Consider the following 17480-nt stretch of genomic DNA (forward strand, 5'->3'; position numbering starts at 1 on the left):
TAATTAGGTTGGATCTAGAAACTATTTTAGTGCACAAGAAACAACAATGCCTGCGTACTCAGGATATATTTGTAGGGACTTTGACAATTAGCGTTACATTAAAAATTTTTAGAGGGCACGTATGCCTGCGTACACGTGTTCATGCATGTTACACGTGGTGTGCCTGCCCCTTAGTAATTAATCTTAGCTTTACTTTATATAGATTGAGGCACGACAAAACTGTACTCTCAACTTCTTGTTGCTTATTTCCTCTTTAAGTAACTTCTTAATTGTTGCCTAATTCCGCTTTAAGATACATGTTGAAACTGAATTTTCCAGTTTCCGGCAATTGGCTCGCCATGCCGAGCCTCAATTTCTCTCCTGCCTCTGTCTCCTGCTCCTTCAAAATGGTTAGTTTTTTTTTTCTTTTTTTTCTTTTTTTTTTCTTTTCCCCCCTTTACATGCCTGTTTTCCAAGGATTCTATTCACAAAGGAAAGCAAGCGAAAATATATAAGGTCTTGTAGAATTAAGTTTAAGTTCAATATATATGTTTCGCCGTGTAAAGTTCGACTAACAAACCGTAATACAATTATACGGAGGGATGGCATTTCTGCAAACGTAAAATGTACGGTTAATTTCACAAAAACCACCCTAACTCTTAGTTTTTTTATTTTTTAAATAATATTATTTTCTTAGGGTTTTGTTTTTTTGTTTTGCTTCGGGGTTTTTTTTGGGGGGGAGTGATTGGGGGCGTTCCAAATAATCCCATAAACTTTGTTTATCTCGCATAATCCCCTGAATTGTGGGGTGTCTCATAAAACCCACTGAACTTTGACCTTCTCTTCCCGGAACACCCTACATGTTATTTGTAAATAAATAAGATTTCCTTAAAAATTCCAGAAAACTAAGAGAAGGGTGCGTTGCCTGTAATGAGAAATGATAAATTAATTTCGTATGTTTTCTCTCAAGGACATTATATACAATTAGTTGCAATAACAATGAGGTTCGATGAAAAAAGGTTAAAGTTAAAAAATTTTTGTGAGACACTCTACGGTTGAGGAGGTTACGTAAGATGAACAAATTCAAGAGAATTATGTGAAAACCATCCAAAATTCAGGTGGGTTATCTAAAATTAACACTAGAATGTATTTAAGTGCCCCCCACACTCCACTCAACGAGTAAATTCTTTGGTGTAAAGTCTAAACTTTTGCCTGTTCTTCATGTCCTTATTTTCACTTGCTTTCCTTTGTGAATAGGATCCTTAGGCACCAAATATGTATACCGAACTTGAAGAATAATGTCCTCAAAGTGTATGTATAACCTTCCTATATATTTAAACGTACAGAAGATCCAAAGGTCCACATCCCTTGGAAAAAGAACCAATCTATGTCATGCAACACTGGACAATTTCGTGGATTCAGGAAACCGATCACGACGATCTTCTGGCTATCAACCCGCTGTTTGGAACCATCGGCTCATCGAGTCCATTGGCAGTCATTATGATGTAAACTTTTATTTCTGTTAATTTACTATTTACACTCTAGCTGCAGGTTAGCTGCTTCTTATACTTAATTTGAAACATTTTTTATAATCAAAACTTTCACACTTATTCCAAAAACAGAACTATCTTAGTGATTTTTGTTCTCATCATATCTGTCACACAACGTTAAATTGTTGCTAGGAGATCTGATATTTCAAAGGTCACAGGGATTATCTGCTACAGTGAGGGGCTACGCAAACACAGAAGGTATCTATACAAAGTGAATAATAACATAGTACGACCTAATCACAATAGAGATAGAGAACAAACACAGAAGGTATCTATACAAAGTGAATAATAACATAGTACGACCTAATCACAATAGAGATAGAGAATTAGCACACAAAGATTTAACGCGGTTCGAATAATAACATAGTACGACCTAATCACAATAGAGATAGAGAATTAGCACACAAAGATTTAACGCGGTTCGATCACTATGACCTACATCCACGGACGAGAACATCTCCTACGTCCACAGACGAGAACAACAGAGGAATTCATAATCATAAAAGAGAAGATTATAAGGGAGATCACTCTCTAACCCCACCAAAGAATCACACAACGAGAGAAATTAACTCTCTTGGTCTCTCTCTTCTCTCTAACTCCTCTCTATATCCGATGTCTCTAACCCTTCATCACTCCTCCCCCATTTATAGCATTTTAATTGTAATGTAAAATATGTAATGGTTGGTGTAATAGGTAGGCTAGGCTAGGCAAATAGTTGGGCTTAAGTGGAGGGACTAGGGAGTTGGGTGAGTCAAATACAAATTTTATTTTTCCTTCTTCATACAAAATCACGTGTAACATTATCTGCAACTCACCCCAAAATTCACGTGGGTTTCGTGAGATTTGCTTCTGAAAATTATTGTTTAAATTCTGAAAGCAAACACATGAATACATGATGATCCACATTCCTCTCTGAAAAAACATTCGTTCTCTCAAAACTTGCAGCATGCAAACTGTTTAAGATTGAGGACAATTGAATTCTCTTCCTATTTCTTCTTGTGATTTTCTACTCGAAACCATGTTGAAACCAAAAGTTAAAGTTTCCTAACATCGGTTCGCCATGGCGAGGCACAACTATATTTCTATTCCTATTTCTAGTTTGGTTCAATTTCTACAAATTATAGGAAATGTTTTCCACCCAAAATATGATTTCCTTGTATTTCATAAAAAAATTATAGGAAAAGTTTTGAGAATTCAAAAAATACCACTTTTCTTGTTTTTTTACTTTGCTTGTTTGGTTCAAAACAAGAAAATGACCCATAACTCTATAGAAAATAGCAAGATTTTCTATAATTTGTAGAAATTGAACCAAACACCCCTAAATTTATAGAAAAGTGTCAACTTTATAGAAAAGTGTCAATGTGGTGTCAGATTTCTGGGTGATTTCCGCCCATTTTGAGAGGAAATTATTTTTTGTAAATTTTGATACTTTTTTGTACTTTACAAAAATATTTCTGTAAATTTTTTTGAACCAAACACAGTTTACGGAAATCTACAGAAAATTTTTAACTACAGAATTATCATTGTCAGACATTTTTAGAAAACTTTTCTATAAAATTCTGCAACCAAACACCCCCTAGTGCTTATTTTCAAGAATCCTCAGGGCACCTAGTTATGTATATACATTGATGTTGAAGAAGTAATTACGCTCAGTGCTCTCTTTCTCTCTCTATCAAAATGCAGAAGCCCATGCAAATGTTCTCATACCTTCAATCTAGAGCTAACTCAACAGCCTCGGACTACTCAGTGGATTCAGGACCACGACGATCTGCTGACTATCAACCCGCTATTTGGAGTCATCAGTTCATCGAGTATATTGATACCCTTTATGATGTAAGTTTTTAACTTTTGTTTTAGGGTCTGTTTGGTTGATTGCTAGAATTATTGAAAAAGTGTTTTAATAAAAAAAATTAATTTTCATATATTTCCATGGCTTTCTTGGAAAATATAAGTTTTGGTTTGGCTCACCATAGAAACAAGGGAGGAAATAGATTTCCTTGCTTTACTTGTTTAGGATCAAATGAAAATTTTTAGGAAACCATGAGTACAAGAGAAGCTTCATCATACTTTAACATTGAAATCGATCAATCCATCAACTCTTCAACAACCCTCCCTATGTATCTACTGACTACTCCTCTATACTTGTAGGAGGATCCTAAGATTCACTATTTGTGCTACAGCAATACAACATAAATTACTGTAGCATAAACAGAAAAGTTTGCATTTAAAATAAATTACTGTTACATTTACAAAATTACTGTAGTATTTAAAAAAGAATTACTGTATCAAAGCAACAAAAAAAAAAGAGGGACGTGCTTTGCACGGGATGCACACTAGTTAATATTAAAGCTAACTTTTCTAACGCATTTCCAAGCTCATAACTAGGTAATGAGTTTCTCAACTTCCAGAAAAAATTGCATTGTTCTTTTTTCTCCCCTTTCTTTTTTTTTTTTTTGTTTTTTTGTTTTTTTGTTTTGCCCCACTCAAATGAAAGAAAGAAGAAAGGAATTCGATAAATCCTATTCTTTGGTGGAGTGGAAACCCTCTTCGAGGTTATTTCTTGATATATCGCATGTACTTCTGGTTATTTTTATGCGCTTAAATATTCTATTAGCCGCTTGACCTTCTGATCCCAGAATGTACTTCTGGTTATTTTTATGGTAAAAGGTTATTTCTTGATATGTCGCATGTACTTCTGGTTATTTTTATGCGCTTAAATATTCTATTAGCCGCTTGACCTTCTGATCCCAGAATGTACTTCTGGTTATTTTTATGGTAAAATATCAGAAAATCCCTTCAACTTGTTGAAGGATTATCAGAGACCTCCATAGCTTTCAAAGTATCAGAAAACCTCAGAAAATCCCTTCAACTTGTTGAAGGATTATCAGAGACCTCCATAGCTTTCAAAGTATCAGAAAACCCTCCTTTAGTTAGCGGTTATTAGAAAACCCTCTTTTAACTTTAATATTCTATTAGAAAATCCTTCAAATAGGTTGATTGTAATTTTCACAGGCGTGGGTAAATGTAGCGGACATTTTTGCTAGTGAAAACTAATCATTATTGCTAATTAATAAAATAGATGATTAAACTGTATATTCAAAAAAAAAATCTTGAAATATATTCATTTTATAACGCACTCTCCTGACTTCCATCTCAAAGAAAGAGGATGTCAAGGCACGGATTGAAGAATTAAAGCAGGGAGTCAAGCAATTGCTTAGGGAAACCGAAGATCCGACGGCCACACTTGAACTCATGGTTTCAATACAACGACTTGGATTAGCTTACCATTTCCAGAAGGAAATTGGGGATAAGCTACAAGAAATCTACGTTGATGGATTCAAATCTTTACAAGGATTGAAGGAGACTGCACTTTGCTTTAGACTGCTTCGAGAACACGGTTACAATGTATCCTCTGGTACGATTTATCTCATTCTACTTTCAAATAATTTTGTGGGTATATTTCACAAAACCCCATGAACCTTTGGGGTTTCTTGCTCAGAAGGACAAATTTTTGAAAAAAACCGTTTTGCAAAATTAATGAGCAAAATCGACCTCCTCACAAAAAAAATTGCAAAATCGACCTCTTTTATTTCAACAGGTTGATCTTGCTGCGGGTGATTTTTTTCAAACCAAATGGGCGGGACTAGTAGTCCCGTCCATTTCGTGCCAAATCCCCGTCTCCCAACCACCTCCTTCTCCTCCGTCACCCACCTTGACCTCCCCCCCTCAAACAGCCACGAAACTACCATGGAAACAAAAAACTTGAAAATCAAAAATCCTAATTCACCAAATCTATACAACTGCAAAGCCAAAGTAAGAAAAACACTGGATTTGCATTCACTACTGCAGCTGGAATTGAAATCAGAGCTTCCTCTATTCTTGCTCTCACCAATTCCCATCCTTCACTGTCCCCAGCCAACCCCCTTTATCCTCTCCATCGCCAGTCTCATCAAATCATCATCAACCTCCTCCTCCTCATCATCATCATCGTCGTTGTCAAATTCTGAGCTGACCCAATCAAGAACACACCTCGGCGAAAGCTCCGGTGCAGTCTCCGCCTCAAGAAACGGGTGCCGGAGCAGCTCCTCCGCCGTCCACCGCTCCTCCGACCTCCTCTTCAAGCACTTGTCGAGAAAATCTCGGACCTCGCTCTCGCCGGACGACGCACCGGGTGATAACAACTTGTGTTGTTTGAGGGGAGGAAAGAGGGGAGGGGGCTATGAGATCGGAGGAGGAGGGGGGGCGATATTTTGAGGGGAGGGGCTCACGGGTGGGGAGATCTGTTTCAGGGGAAGGGGCTCACGGGTGGGGAGGTGGTTGGTGTATATACCAAATGGACGAGACTACTAGTCCCGTCCATTTGGTTTGAAATAAATTGCCCGTGGCAAAATCGACCCTGTTGAGATAAAAAAGGTCGATTTTGCTGTTTTTTTAATGAGAAGGTCGATTTTGCTTATTAATTTTGCAAAACGGTTGTTTTCAAAAATTTATTTTCTACTATATCCTAGGAAAAAAATTTACATTAACCTGAAGCAAACTTGAATTACCAAATAGGGCAAATATTTCTTTAAGGAAAATATTTCAAGCCTCAGAAATTTTGTCTCCTTCTTCATTTTTACTAGCAAGTAGTTAAGTCAGGAAAATTCAGTGTGACATATTTTAAGATATATAAATTTCAAGGGAATAAAATTTTGAAAACAACCGTTTTGCAAAATTAATAAGCAAAATCGACCTTCTCATAAAAAAAACAGCAAAATCGACCTTTTTTTATCTCAACAGGGTCGATTTTGCCACGGGCAATTTATTTCAAACCAAATGGACGGGACTAGTAGTCCCGTCCATTTGGTATATACACCAACCACCTCCCCACCAGTGAGCCCCTTCCCCTGAAACAGATCTCCCCACCCGTGAGCCCCTCCCCTCAAAATATCCCCCCCTCCTCCCTCAGATCTCATAGCCCCCTCCCCTCTTTCCTCCCCTCAAACAACACAAGTTGTTATCACCCGGTGCGTCGTCCGGCGAGAGCGAGGTCCGAGATTTTCTCGACAAGTGCTTGAAGAGGAGGTCGGAGGAGCGGTGGACGGCGGAGGAGCTGCTCCGGCACCCATTTCTTGAGGCGGAGACTGCACCGGAGCTTTCGCCAAGGTGTGTTCTTGATTGGGTCAGCTCAGAATTTGACGACGACGACGATGAGGAGGAGGAGGAGGAGGAGGTTGATGATGATTTGACGAGACTGGCGATGGAAAGGATAAGGGGGTCGGCTGGGGACAGTGAAGGATGGGAATTGGTGAGAGCAAGAACAGAGGAAGCTCTGATTTCAATTCCAGCTGCAGTAGTGAATGCAAATCCAGTGTTTTTCTTACTTTGGCTTTGCAGTTGTACAGATTTGGTGAATTAGGATTTTTGATTTTCAAGTTTTTTGTTTCCATGGTAGTTTCATGGCTGTTTGAGGGGGGGAGGTCGAGGTGGGTGACGGAGGAGAAGGAGGTGGTTGGGAGACGGGGATTTGACACGAAATGGACGGGACTACTAGTCCCGCCCATCTGGTTTGAAAAAAATCACCCGCAGCAAGATCGACCCTCTTGAAATAAAAGAGGTCGATTTTGCAGTTTTTTTTGTGAGGAGGTCGATTTTGCTCATTAATTTTGCAAAATGGTTGTTTTCAAAAATTTGTCCTTAAAAATTTTAGTAAGCATATATGAAACTTTTCACAAATTCTTTGTGAAACAAGTTTGTAGGATGCATATTTTTTGAGAAAGGAGTAAGTATTGATGTTTGAAATCATTATAGGGTTGAAAAAGTGTCTCCAACAATTATAAACTTTCAAAACACCCATTGGAAAAAAACAGTCATTTTCCAACAGACTACTTCTAGCAGTCATTTGTTTGTTGATATTTTTATAAATTTAAAATTTTAAAATAACAATAGCATTAATAATTAAAATAATATATTAAAAAAAAGCTCAAATATCCGATGTGGGACTATATTATTTTTACAAACAAATACTAGCATTTGTGCATCATAACTGATGACATTTGACAGGTATCAATTTACTGAATTAAATTTCTAACCAAAAGTTTGTATTTGTGATTTAGATATATTCAAAAAGTTCAAGGAAGGGGAAGTATTCATGAAATGCTTAAGCCAAGATGTGAAGGGTTTGCTGAGCTTATATGAAGCTACTCACCTCTCGATTCCTGGGGAAAAAATATTAGAAGAAGCTAAGGAATTTTGTGCGAAGCATCTCTCGAGTGTAAGCCAAGATGTGGATATAAATATAGCTAAGCAAGTGAGACGTTCTCTTGAGGATCCTACACATTGGTTGATCCCGAGATTGGAAACAAGATATTACATTGAGGAGTATGAAAAAGAGGAGGAAATGAGATCTTGTTTGCTTGAGCTAGCCAAGTTAGACTTCAATGCTGTGCAAGCCGTGCACCAAAAGGAAATCAAGGAATTATCGAGGTAATTAAGAGCTTGACTACATAGATCCCCCCCACTCTCCCGCCTCCCTTCCTCCCTCCCTTTTGGATATTTTTTGCTTTTAGGAAAAAGAAAGTATCAAGTGGTGTCTCATTATTTTAAATGATCAACTAAGCGAGACACATTATGCTATTTAGAGTAGAACATATATGTTATTTTTGAGATGCAAGCCTAGAGGAGGGCTAAATAGGTTTGCTATAGTTTTTCGGTAAAACACAAAATAAGTAGCAAATATATAGAAAATCAAAAGCGAACAACCAAATTGAAAACCAACCTAGTAACACGTGACATTTTTATAATGGTTTGGATAACAATCATGTGTCCTCTCTTATTATTCGAGCTCAAGTCGCTTTCTGATTCTTCATCTTCACTTGAGAAATCCTACAGAGTTACCTTGAAGCTCTTATTCTTTCTTTTATAATCACTCTTGTTGAGAGGACATTCCTTTATGTAGTGTCCGAGTTTGTTGTAATGATGGCAAATAATTTCATAATCTAAATTTTATATTTAGCTTAATTTCCTTAATGAAATTTTAGTTTCGTCTATTATGCATTAACTTTTGCCCATCTTTTATCTTTAGGAATCATTTGTGTCCTTTTACTAACAATCTCATTTCACTCCCATTATCACCATTAGAGTCTGAGCTTCATTCTACCTTTTTCTTGGATCATTACTTCTCCTTTTTAGCCTTAAGGACTAATGACTACTTCTTTGAATCATCTTTATTAACATATTCTCTCTTTGAATCAAGCTTCATATGTGACAAAATTACCTACAAGTTTTTCAGGAGTTAAAATGAGTTTTTTTTTATAATTCCTCAATAGATCTGTTACTTTTGGTTCCCAATCTTTACAAAGAGAATGAAGAATTTTTCTAACAGCGCTATGTTACAATATTTTTTTTCCTAAAGCTTTTGATTTGTTCACAATGTCAGTAAATAGGATGAACATATCCTAAATCTAAGGCGTTCATCTTTAAAAAACTCATATTTGCTGATAAGCATCATGAATTTTTCCTCTTTCACCTGTGATATTCCCTCGTGTGTAATCTCCAATTAATGTTTTTCAGATTTCCTACGCAGTGTGCAATATAACGTACGAGTTCGAAAAAATTTCTATGGTCAATGTTACCCTTTACTATTTTAAATATTCTAATCATAATTATATCATATCCTAATACTACGTGAATTACCTATAGCTCGATAATTTTAAAAAATAAGATTAATAAAATACATCAAACATCTCCACGGTATTAGTTTGTTAAGATAAAGAACTAACATTCCATAATGTATGAAGTATTATAAAAAACCCAAAAAGTTTTAGAAATTGAACAAAATATCCACAAAATTTTAAAATTATACAAAACATTGTTTCAAAACTTTAAATAACAAACATGAAATCTAAAAATTAACAGCAGCCTCTAAAGAATTTAAAATTTATAATTAACACTCTTAACATTTTAAAATTTTTAGAAACACTCTCTAAAATTTAAATAATAAAAAAGCAACATGAAATCATAAAATTTCAAACAGAAAAGTTGAATTCGGGACATTAGCATCGGGCACCTGAAATTTTAAAGTTTGGAAAAAAAATAACCTCAGAGTTATAAAAATTGTAAAAAAACTCATTCACAAATTAAAAATCATAAAATATCTTAAATTTCCAAAACTTATAACCAGTACATATCAAATCTTAATATTACCAATGGAATGCTAAAAATTTAAATTTTATAGAAAACAATCCAAAGTTTCAATAGTTACCAAAAACACTCTCAAAATTTCAAAGTTATAAGAAATATTCTAATATTTGAAAACTTACCACCAACATATGAAATATACAAATTATAAGTATCCAACTTAAAATTTATTTTTTAAAAAAAATACACTCAAGGTTTAAAAATTTGCACAACACAACCTCAAAATTTCAAAATCACAAAAAAAAAGACTAAATTTTCAAAACTCGGCAAAGAAAAGAGTAGTTCTTTGATATCCTTTCATTAAGATATATAAATTTAACTTCAATTTAAGGTTTACTATCCCTTTTTAGCATTTAAAAGTACCCTAATTTTATCAAAAAGATAAATATAGAGAAGGATTGATGTTCGTCAATAAAAAAATAAAACAGAAGGAATTGAAGACACTATTTTTTAAATATTTTATAGAATAGTCTATTATTTTTTTTGAGTAACTTAGGAGTCTTTAGAAGGGATTTACGTGAACCTTTTTAGTACTTTTGTATGGTTATGTGCATGCTTTCATCATATGGAGGTGTACTAGAGTTAGCATTAGTCTTTAGTTTATAATTTTTTTTAAAGTCTATCAAGAGTTAAGAATAAACATCATATCTCTTTTGTGTTATTTTAGCTCATTTTTAATGAATTATCTGATCTTATTGCTTTAATTGTTCATCTTCATTTTATAATGCTATTTTAAGTATCTTTTTTTACTTTTGTAATATTACACTTCCTCAGGTCAAACTTAGTTTCATGTCAGTCCAAATAACATGATAATTCAAATTAGCTTTGGATTACATTCGTCTCCTGTCAATTAAGTTATAAATATGAAAATTAAATTGGGTGTAGTTCATTTAAATGAACATCAAAGAAAATAAATAATCACATGCTAAAGTTTAGATATCTACGTGTGCAAAAATTATCAAAGTGGAATGGAGGAACAAATTTTAGTAAGGAAATAAATTGAAAATACTTAATCATGGTGTTTTACCACGTGCGTTGCATGTGCATAAAACCTAATATAAAATAACAAGATCAAGATGTACTTCTTCAATACATAAATTTCCTTGAAATCTAATTTGCATTTCAAAAATTCTAAAATCAATATGCATTGATTAATTATAAAATTACTGCAAAAAACTTAAATTAAGAACTAATTTTGAGGCCCATATGGATCATGACAAGGTGAAAAATAATAAAAAAATTATATTAAAATGAAGGAAAATCAAAGGAGAAATTTAGAATGAGAAATATAATTTTATGTGATAGACATTTTAATTTTATAGAAAACACAAACCCTACAACCTCTCAAATTATCCTCATGTGGATTTCCTCTTATGTTTTTATCTCTTTCTCCTAATGTGAATTTCTTTTTATGTTTGTTTTTGTTTCTCCTCATTTTGGCCTTTTTTATGTTTTCTTGTCACTTTCTCCTCAAAGTCAAATACAATAATAGACGTAATAACAATATACCAATATCATCTTGTAATTCTTATCCTTACTGAATTTTTGAGGGAGTGGAGGTGTTACCTGTAATTTTTCTAAATTAAAATGAAAATCCAATGGCTCTTAGTGCTAATAAAGGAGCTGAGCTGGTTTAAGTGAAACTGATGATATAGGTGAGGGCAGTTATATACAATTATTCTAACCCAAGTATTTTTTTATAAATTCTAGTAATTTTAAATTTTTGTAAAAATTTAGACATTGATTAGATTTGAAATTACTTCAAGAGTATTAACTTTTACCTGAATATATTGACTATTATTATAAAAATTAAACATAAAACATTTTTTTGGTCAATGAAATAAATTTTATTCATTTACCAAATGTGAATGTTGTGTAGTACATCAATATTTCTAGTATAAAGATCGGTGTCAACTAACTCAGATGCCACATATTACATTCCCTGAAGTTCCTCTTTTATATGAAGTGGAATTTTTTTCATTCAAAACTTTTGAATAGATGGAGATCTTCACAGCACGAAATAAGAGTTCAGGCTCCCGAGATTTGTGTTGAAAGACTATCAAGTTCCTTTCCTGCCATATCAAGTAAACTATAAACGATGGAGGCATTCTTTTCAGTTTCTTCTTAAAACCAAACCCCTTCAAATTGAAACTATACCAATTATGATTTGATTCCAGTTGCTAGCCCTCCAAGCATAGTCCAACCAATCCATAACTTTGTTCCAAACAAGAGCAGAGTATTGACATTCAAAGAAGAGATGTTGACAGGTTCCATTTGATGATTAGAACATAAGACACACTGATTTGTGTCTAACATACTCATTCGGCATAGTTTGTCCTGTGTTAAAGTCTAGAATGAGAGACTAACCACAGAATAAAAGAGTGTTTAGGATAATGCAATCCACCCCAAATTGTTTCAGACCATGTAATGTTGATTGAATTAAAACCTTGTATATAGAGGATTTTTGAATGTTACCGCTGGTGCAACAACCATTGATAATATTTAGTAGATTGTCAACACTACCAAACTTATCTCTTACCATATCCCTTACCCTGATGAGTTGCTTCAGAGTAAGTTGCTTCCACATCCATGAGTCACCCTCCTTAGCTTGAACCTGCCGGATATTGAATTGCCGCAGATAATTGCCATGGACCTATTTGAGCCAAAGTAGATATTTTTTGAGATGAATTATCCATAGAAGCTTAGTCGCAACTGCATAATTTTAGGATTTTGTAGAGAATAATCCCTGACCTCCTTGCTTCTTATCCTGACAGATAGATGCCCAGAAAACCAAGTGAATTTTCTGTCCCCAAAGGAAAGCAGAGCACATGCTATCAATTTTCTCCAGCACTTTGATTGTTAATATATAGTTACTGTTTCAGAAAATTTGAACTCCCAATATAACTGACTTAATTAGTTGTAACCTTTCAGCATATGACAGTTTCCTCTTATTTTGCCAGCTCTGAAATTGTTCAGATACCTACTGATCAGTGGAGAGCAATCCAGACAAGATAATCTCTTTAAGATTAATGGCAAAACATAAAACTTTTGTTGATATAATCTCTGTTAGTGTAGCTTGTATATATACAACATATGTACAATTTGCTTATGTATATATGAAACATGTAGCATTCTTTTGCATAAACATTAAAATGGAGTTGGCACGTGCATTCCACGTGTCCTCTTCATTAGTCTTATACTATTATAGAAATCTGTAGGTTGTCAAAATATTTTCTTCCAAATATTGCCCTCAAACACATACAGACATCATAAACACACATACATCCCGTGTAATTTTGTATGTCTCAATGAGGACATACATATATGCATGAGCACACATACATGCTCAATATTAATGTCATAATTACAATACCCCCAATTAATTAAATTAAAGTAACATAATAATTGCAAAAGAATCATACATCTTCATGTTAGTTATGTAACATTCCTCATTTTTGTTAACTATAGTATAACTATATAATAATATTTAACGTTGTATTATATTTAATATTTATATAAAATAATAATATTTATAATTATGAAAAAAATATGAGAAGAAAATATATTTTGTTACCAATTCTCATAAATTAAAAAAATAGTGTAAATAATAAAGGTAATAGGAAAAGTCATTCAACTTTTCATTACTCCACTACCTTATTAACCCACCATCCATTAATTTACTCATTCATTAAGCTTTATTTTTCCATTAATCATATTTAGTTGCACCATTGTAACAAATACCATTATTCCTCCACTAATTATCCATAATATCTCAATTATGCACCTCTTCATTTTCCCTCTACTAATTATTCATGACCTGTCAATTATGCACCTCTTTATTTTCCCATGATCTTTCTCTTCTCTCTAAGAGAGCAACGAAAATTCCCTATCAAAGGGAATAGCATGAGAACAAAAAGTCACACCAAAAAATGCTTACCATCTTTAATTCAAGTACACTAGGAAAATTTTATTCTAATTGTAAAATGTGGTGGCAAATAAAAATAGAGGAGGGTTCTTTCTCCACAGCCCACTGTCCACATCTCCCTCGATGTGAGATCTAGCTCCCCTGATTTTCTTCATATTTTTTTATAATTTAGTCGTTTTTAGCCAAATGTGCATAACAAAAAAGATTTTATTTTATGTGCATAAAAAGAAAATTTTTTAGAGTGAAATCGTAACTAGGTTTTCAATTTGATTTAGTTGTTTTGCATTTGCAGGCCTAAGCACCTTAAGATTCCATGCGAGCACTTTTGAATGATGTTTACTTGTAAAAGAGATTTTTTGTTGACACAATTATGTTAGATATTTTTTAAATGGGTCCCACACACAATTGTTTTTCCTGACATGGGCGGCTATGGAATTTTTTTTGTCTATTTCAATGAATAGCAAAAACATGAGGGTTTTAAATTTCTTCGGCAGTGCCAAACTCAGAGAAAATTTTTGGGCGTGGGGCCCACATGCATAGTAAAATATATTATTTTATTAGTGCATAGTATTTTCCCAAACGCTATAAATAGACCTTAAATCCTTAAGGAAAATTCATTCCAAAAACAACAATCAATATATACAAATATATATTGTAGAATAGCTAGTGCTCGTAGGAACATTGCCTAGACCGAGAATGTATGATAGATCGAGGAGATCTTTGCCTGATAGATCAAGGAGATCTTTGCCTGATAGATCAAAGAGATCTTTGCCTGATAGATCGAGGAGATCTTTGCCTGATAGATCGAAGAGATTTTTACCTTATAGATCGAGGAGATATTGATAGTACTTGGTCGGTGCACACCAGAGTACTAGACTGTTGTTCCAGGAAGAAATTTGGCATTGGGATCCTTGCACCGGAGTAGGCCAAATAATGCTTTAAGCACAGTGTTTTACAAACGCACAGCAACTGAGTTAAAAATTTTAAATTACTGCACTTCAGTTTTTGCTATTATATATCTGTATTATTCCAGATTTAACCACAGGCGCCAACACATAAAAGTGCCTGTTCAGGAAGGGGTTAGGTAAGGGTTTAAGGGGAGTTAACTACTTATTAATCTGCCAACTGCAAAAAAGCTACGGGGATGTAAATCGGAATAAGCCGTCTTAGTTTGCTAAACATAGAAATAAAAAGAGGGTTTTAAAATAACTCCTAAACCCTCAAAGTGAGTTGTTTACTAATACACCTTTTTAGGCAGGATTTGAGATAAACCTTTTAATTATAAATAATATATTTGTAATCCTCCGGGTTAACAAATAAGCTAAGTAGCTAAACCCTTCTTCTGAATTCTTCTTCCTTAAACGCTTCCCATTTTTAGGATCTAAATGTATCGCCAACGCAAAATGTGGACATGTGGACTCACACAGCCATAGGGGTTATCTATGTGAACGCGGCTTCATGGCTTCGTGGAGGGGCCACGTGTGTGTGAACGCGGGTGCAAACCGCGTGCGCGTGAAGAGCACGAGCCCATGACCCAGCTTCCGCAATTTCAACTATAAATAGGATTTATTCTTGCATTGGGATCCTTGCACCGGAGTAGGCCAAATAATGCTTTAAGCACAGTGTTTTACAAACGCACAGCAACTGAGTTAAAAATTTTAAATTACTGCACTTCAGTTTTTGCTATTATATATCTGTATTATTCCAGATTTAACCACAAGCGCCAACAATATTAAAGCATTATTTTGATCTACCATGGATCATGCGAGGACACTTGGAGTGGACTGTCTTAAGTTAGAGAACTTTGACGGTTCTAACTTCAACGCATGGCGTAGGAAAGTGATCTTCGGGATGCAACTCCTGAAAATCTACTATGTGGTTTCTGAGGAAAACCCCGATTCTGAAGAAGACTCTAAAGCTGAAGCCTCTTAGGATAGAGATGATCATTTCTGCAGGAGTTATCTTCTTAACTGCCTGGCCGATCATCTAGCAGATGCTTACACCAACAAGCCCTCTGCAAAGGAAATCTGGAATGCTCTGGAGGACCAGTACAAGGATGAAGAGAAACTGTCCAAATCTCACGTCATTGATAAATTTCTGGACTTGAAGTTCGAAGATGATACTGAGGTTTTGCCTCAAGCCAAAGAGCTTGAAAAACTTGTTATAAAGCTGAAGGATGAAAAGATCAATCTTTGTCAAACATTCGTCTCTGGTGTAATTGTCAACAAGCTTCCTCCATCTTGGATGTCATTCTCCACTGACATTCGAAGAAGGAAAAGACAGGTGACTCTGTCTGATCTGAAGAGGTTCATTCGGATCGAGGACGAGACTCGGACTCGCACGAAGACTGAGCTCATTGCTAAGCAAAAGGCATCTGCTAACATGGTGGCTGCTAACTCTGAAAAGGGTAATTATTCATCTTTCAAGAAGAAGAAGTCTTTTAACAGAAGAAAGAACCAGAATTCGAAGAACATGAACGTTCAAAAGAAGGAGCTCAAAAAGAGCGGCAAATGTTTTAACTGTGGGAAACAATGATATTTTGCCAAAGACTGCAAAGCACCAAAGAAGGAAACAACGCATAATGTCTATCAAGTTGATGATTGTGTGGCTATGCTCTTCCAGGTAATAACTCCAAGCAACATCTCTAATTGGTGGTTAGATACGGGTGCTACTTGTCATGTATGCTCCAATAGAGATATGTTCTCTTCTTATGTTGCTACCAAAGAGAACGTATCAATGGCTGATCGTTCTGTGGTTCATGTTCTTGGAACTGGGACTGTGGTGCTGACTCTTTCTTCGGGAAAGACTCTCACATTGAAGGATGTGAAACATGTTCCCTCAATTGTCAAAAACTTAGTCTCTAGGAGCATGCTGTGTGATGCAGGCACGAGGCTAGATTTCCAAGGAGGAAAGGCTGTATTATCCTTCAAGAAAATGTATTTTGGTAATGCATATCGTACTGATGGCATGTATAAAACCAGTACGAGTGCACCCAATCCCGTTGTAAATAAAGTACCCTATTCTGCTTACTCCTCTGTGTTATGGCACAATAGGCTGGGACATGTAAATTATAGAAAATTGTCCAGCATGGAGAAGTTAGGATTACTTCCGAAATGTGGGGGTAACAAACCTGAGAAGTGTGAAGTTTGTGCGCAAGCAAAGATGACAAGGAAGCCATTTTCAAGTGTCACGAGGAGCACCAACCTGTTGGATCTGATTCATTCAGATACTTGTGACTTCAAAAGCTTCGTCACTCGTGGCGGCAAGAAGTACTTCATCACCTTCATCGACGACCATTCTCGCTTCTGCCACGTTTGCATGCTGAAATCTAAAGATGAAGCCTTCAACAAATTTGTCGAGTTTCGGACTCGAGTGGAGGAACAACTTGGACTTCAGGTGAAAAGACTCAGGAGCGACAGAGGAGGAGAGTACCGATCTAAGGAGTCGGAAGCATACTTCAAGGAGCATGGAATCATTGCTGAAACTACTACTCCGTATTCTCCGCAATCCAATAGGATTGCAGAAAGAAAGAATCGTACATTGACCGAGATGGTGAATTCGATGCTGATCACATCTGGTCTACCCACGTGCTATTGGGGAGATGCTTTGCTGATGGCAAATTAGATTCTGAATAGAGTACCCTATTCCAAAATTGATAGTACTCCTCATTAGTTATGATTGGGATATCCAGATTCTTTGGATAGTCTCAAAGTGTGGGGGTGTCTCGCATATGTTCGAATTCCAGATATCAGAAGGCCTAAGCTCTGACCAAAGGCAAACAGATGTGTGTTTCTTGGCTTTGCTGGAGATAGCAATGCTTGCAGGTTCCTGGATCTTGTAACCAACTC

General features: G+C 35.3%; 1 protein-coding gene across 3 annotated transcripts in view; it reads left to right on the top strand.

The window, feature by feature from the left end:
• Window positions 252–17480, top strand: part of LOC109846410 ((-)-alpha-terpineol synthase-like) — a 44651-nt gene continuing 27422 nt past the window's right edge. The window contains exons 1-5 of one of the 3 annotated variants that reach the window (XM_020415647.1): window positions 252–389; window positions 1326–1484; window positions 3213–3362; window positions 4689–4944; window positions 7625–7994. In XM_020415647.1, coding sequence (XP_020271236.1) covers window positions 297–389; window positions 1326–1484; window positions 3213–3362; window positions 4689–4944; window positions 7625–7994 — 1028 coding nt within the window. In that variant the 5' untranslated portion in view covers window positions 252–296. The remainder of the gene's footprint in view (window positions 390–1325; window positions 1485–3212; window positions 3363–4688; window positions 4945–7624; window positions 7995–17480) is intronic. The other 2 variants (XM_020415648.1, XM_020415649.1) reach the window with 2 other exon arrangements.

This window comes from Asparagus officinalis, chromosome 6 (assembly GCF_001876935.1).
Source record: "Asparagus officinalis chromosome 6, Aspof.V1, whole genome shotgun sequence".
Classification (NCBI taxonomy): Eukaryota; Viridiplantae; Streptophyta; class Magnoliopsida; order Asparagales; family Asparagaceae; genus Asparagus; species Asparagus officinalis.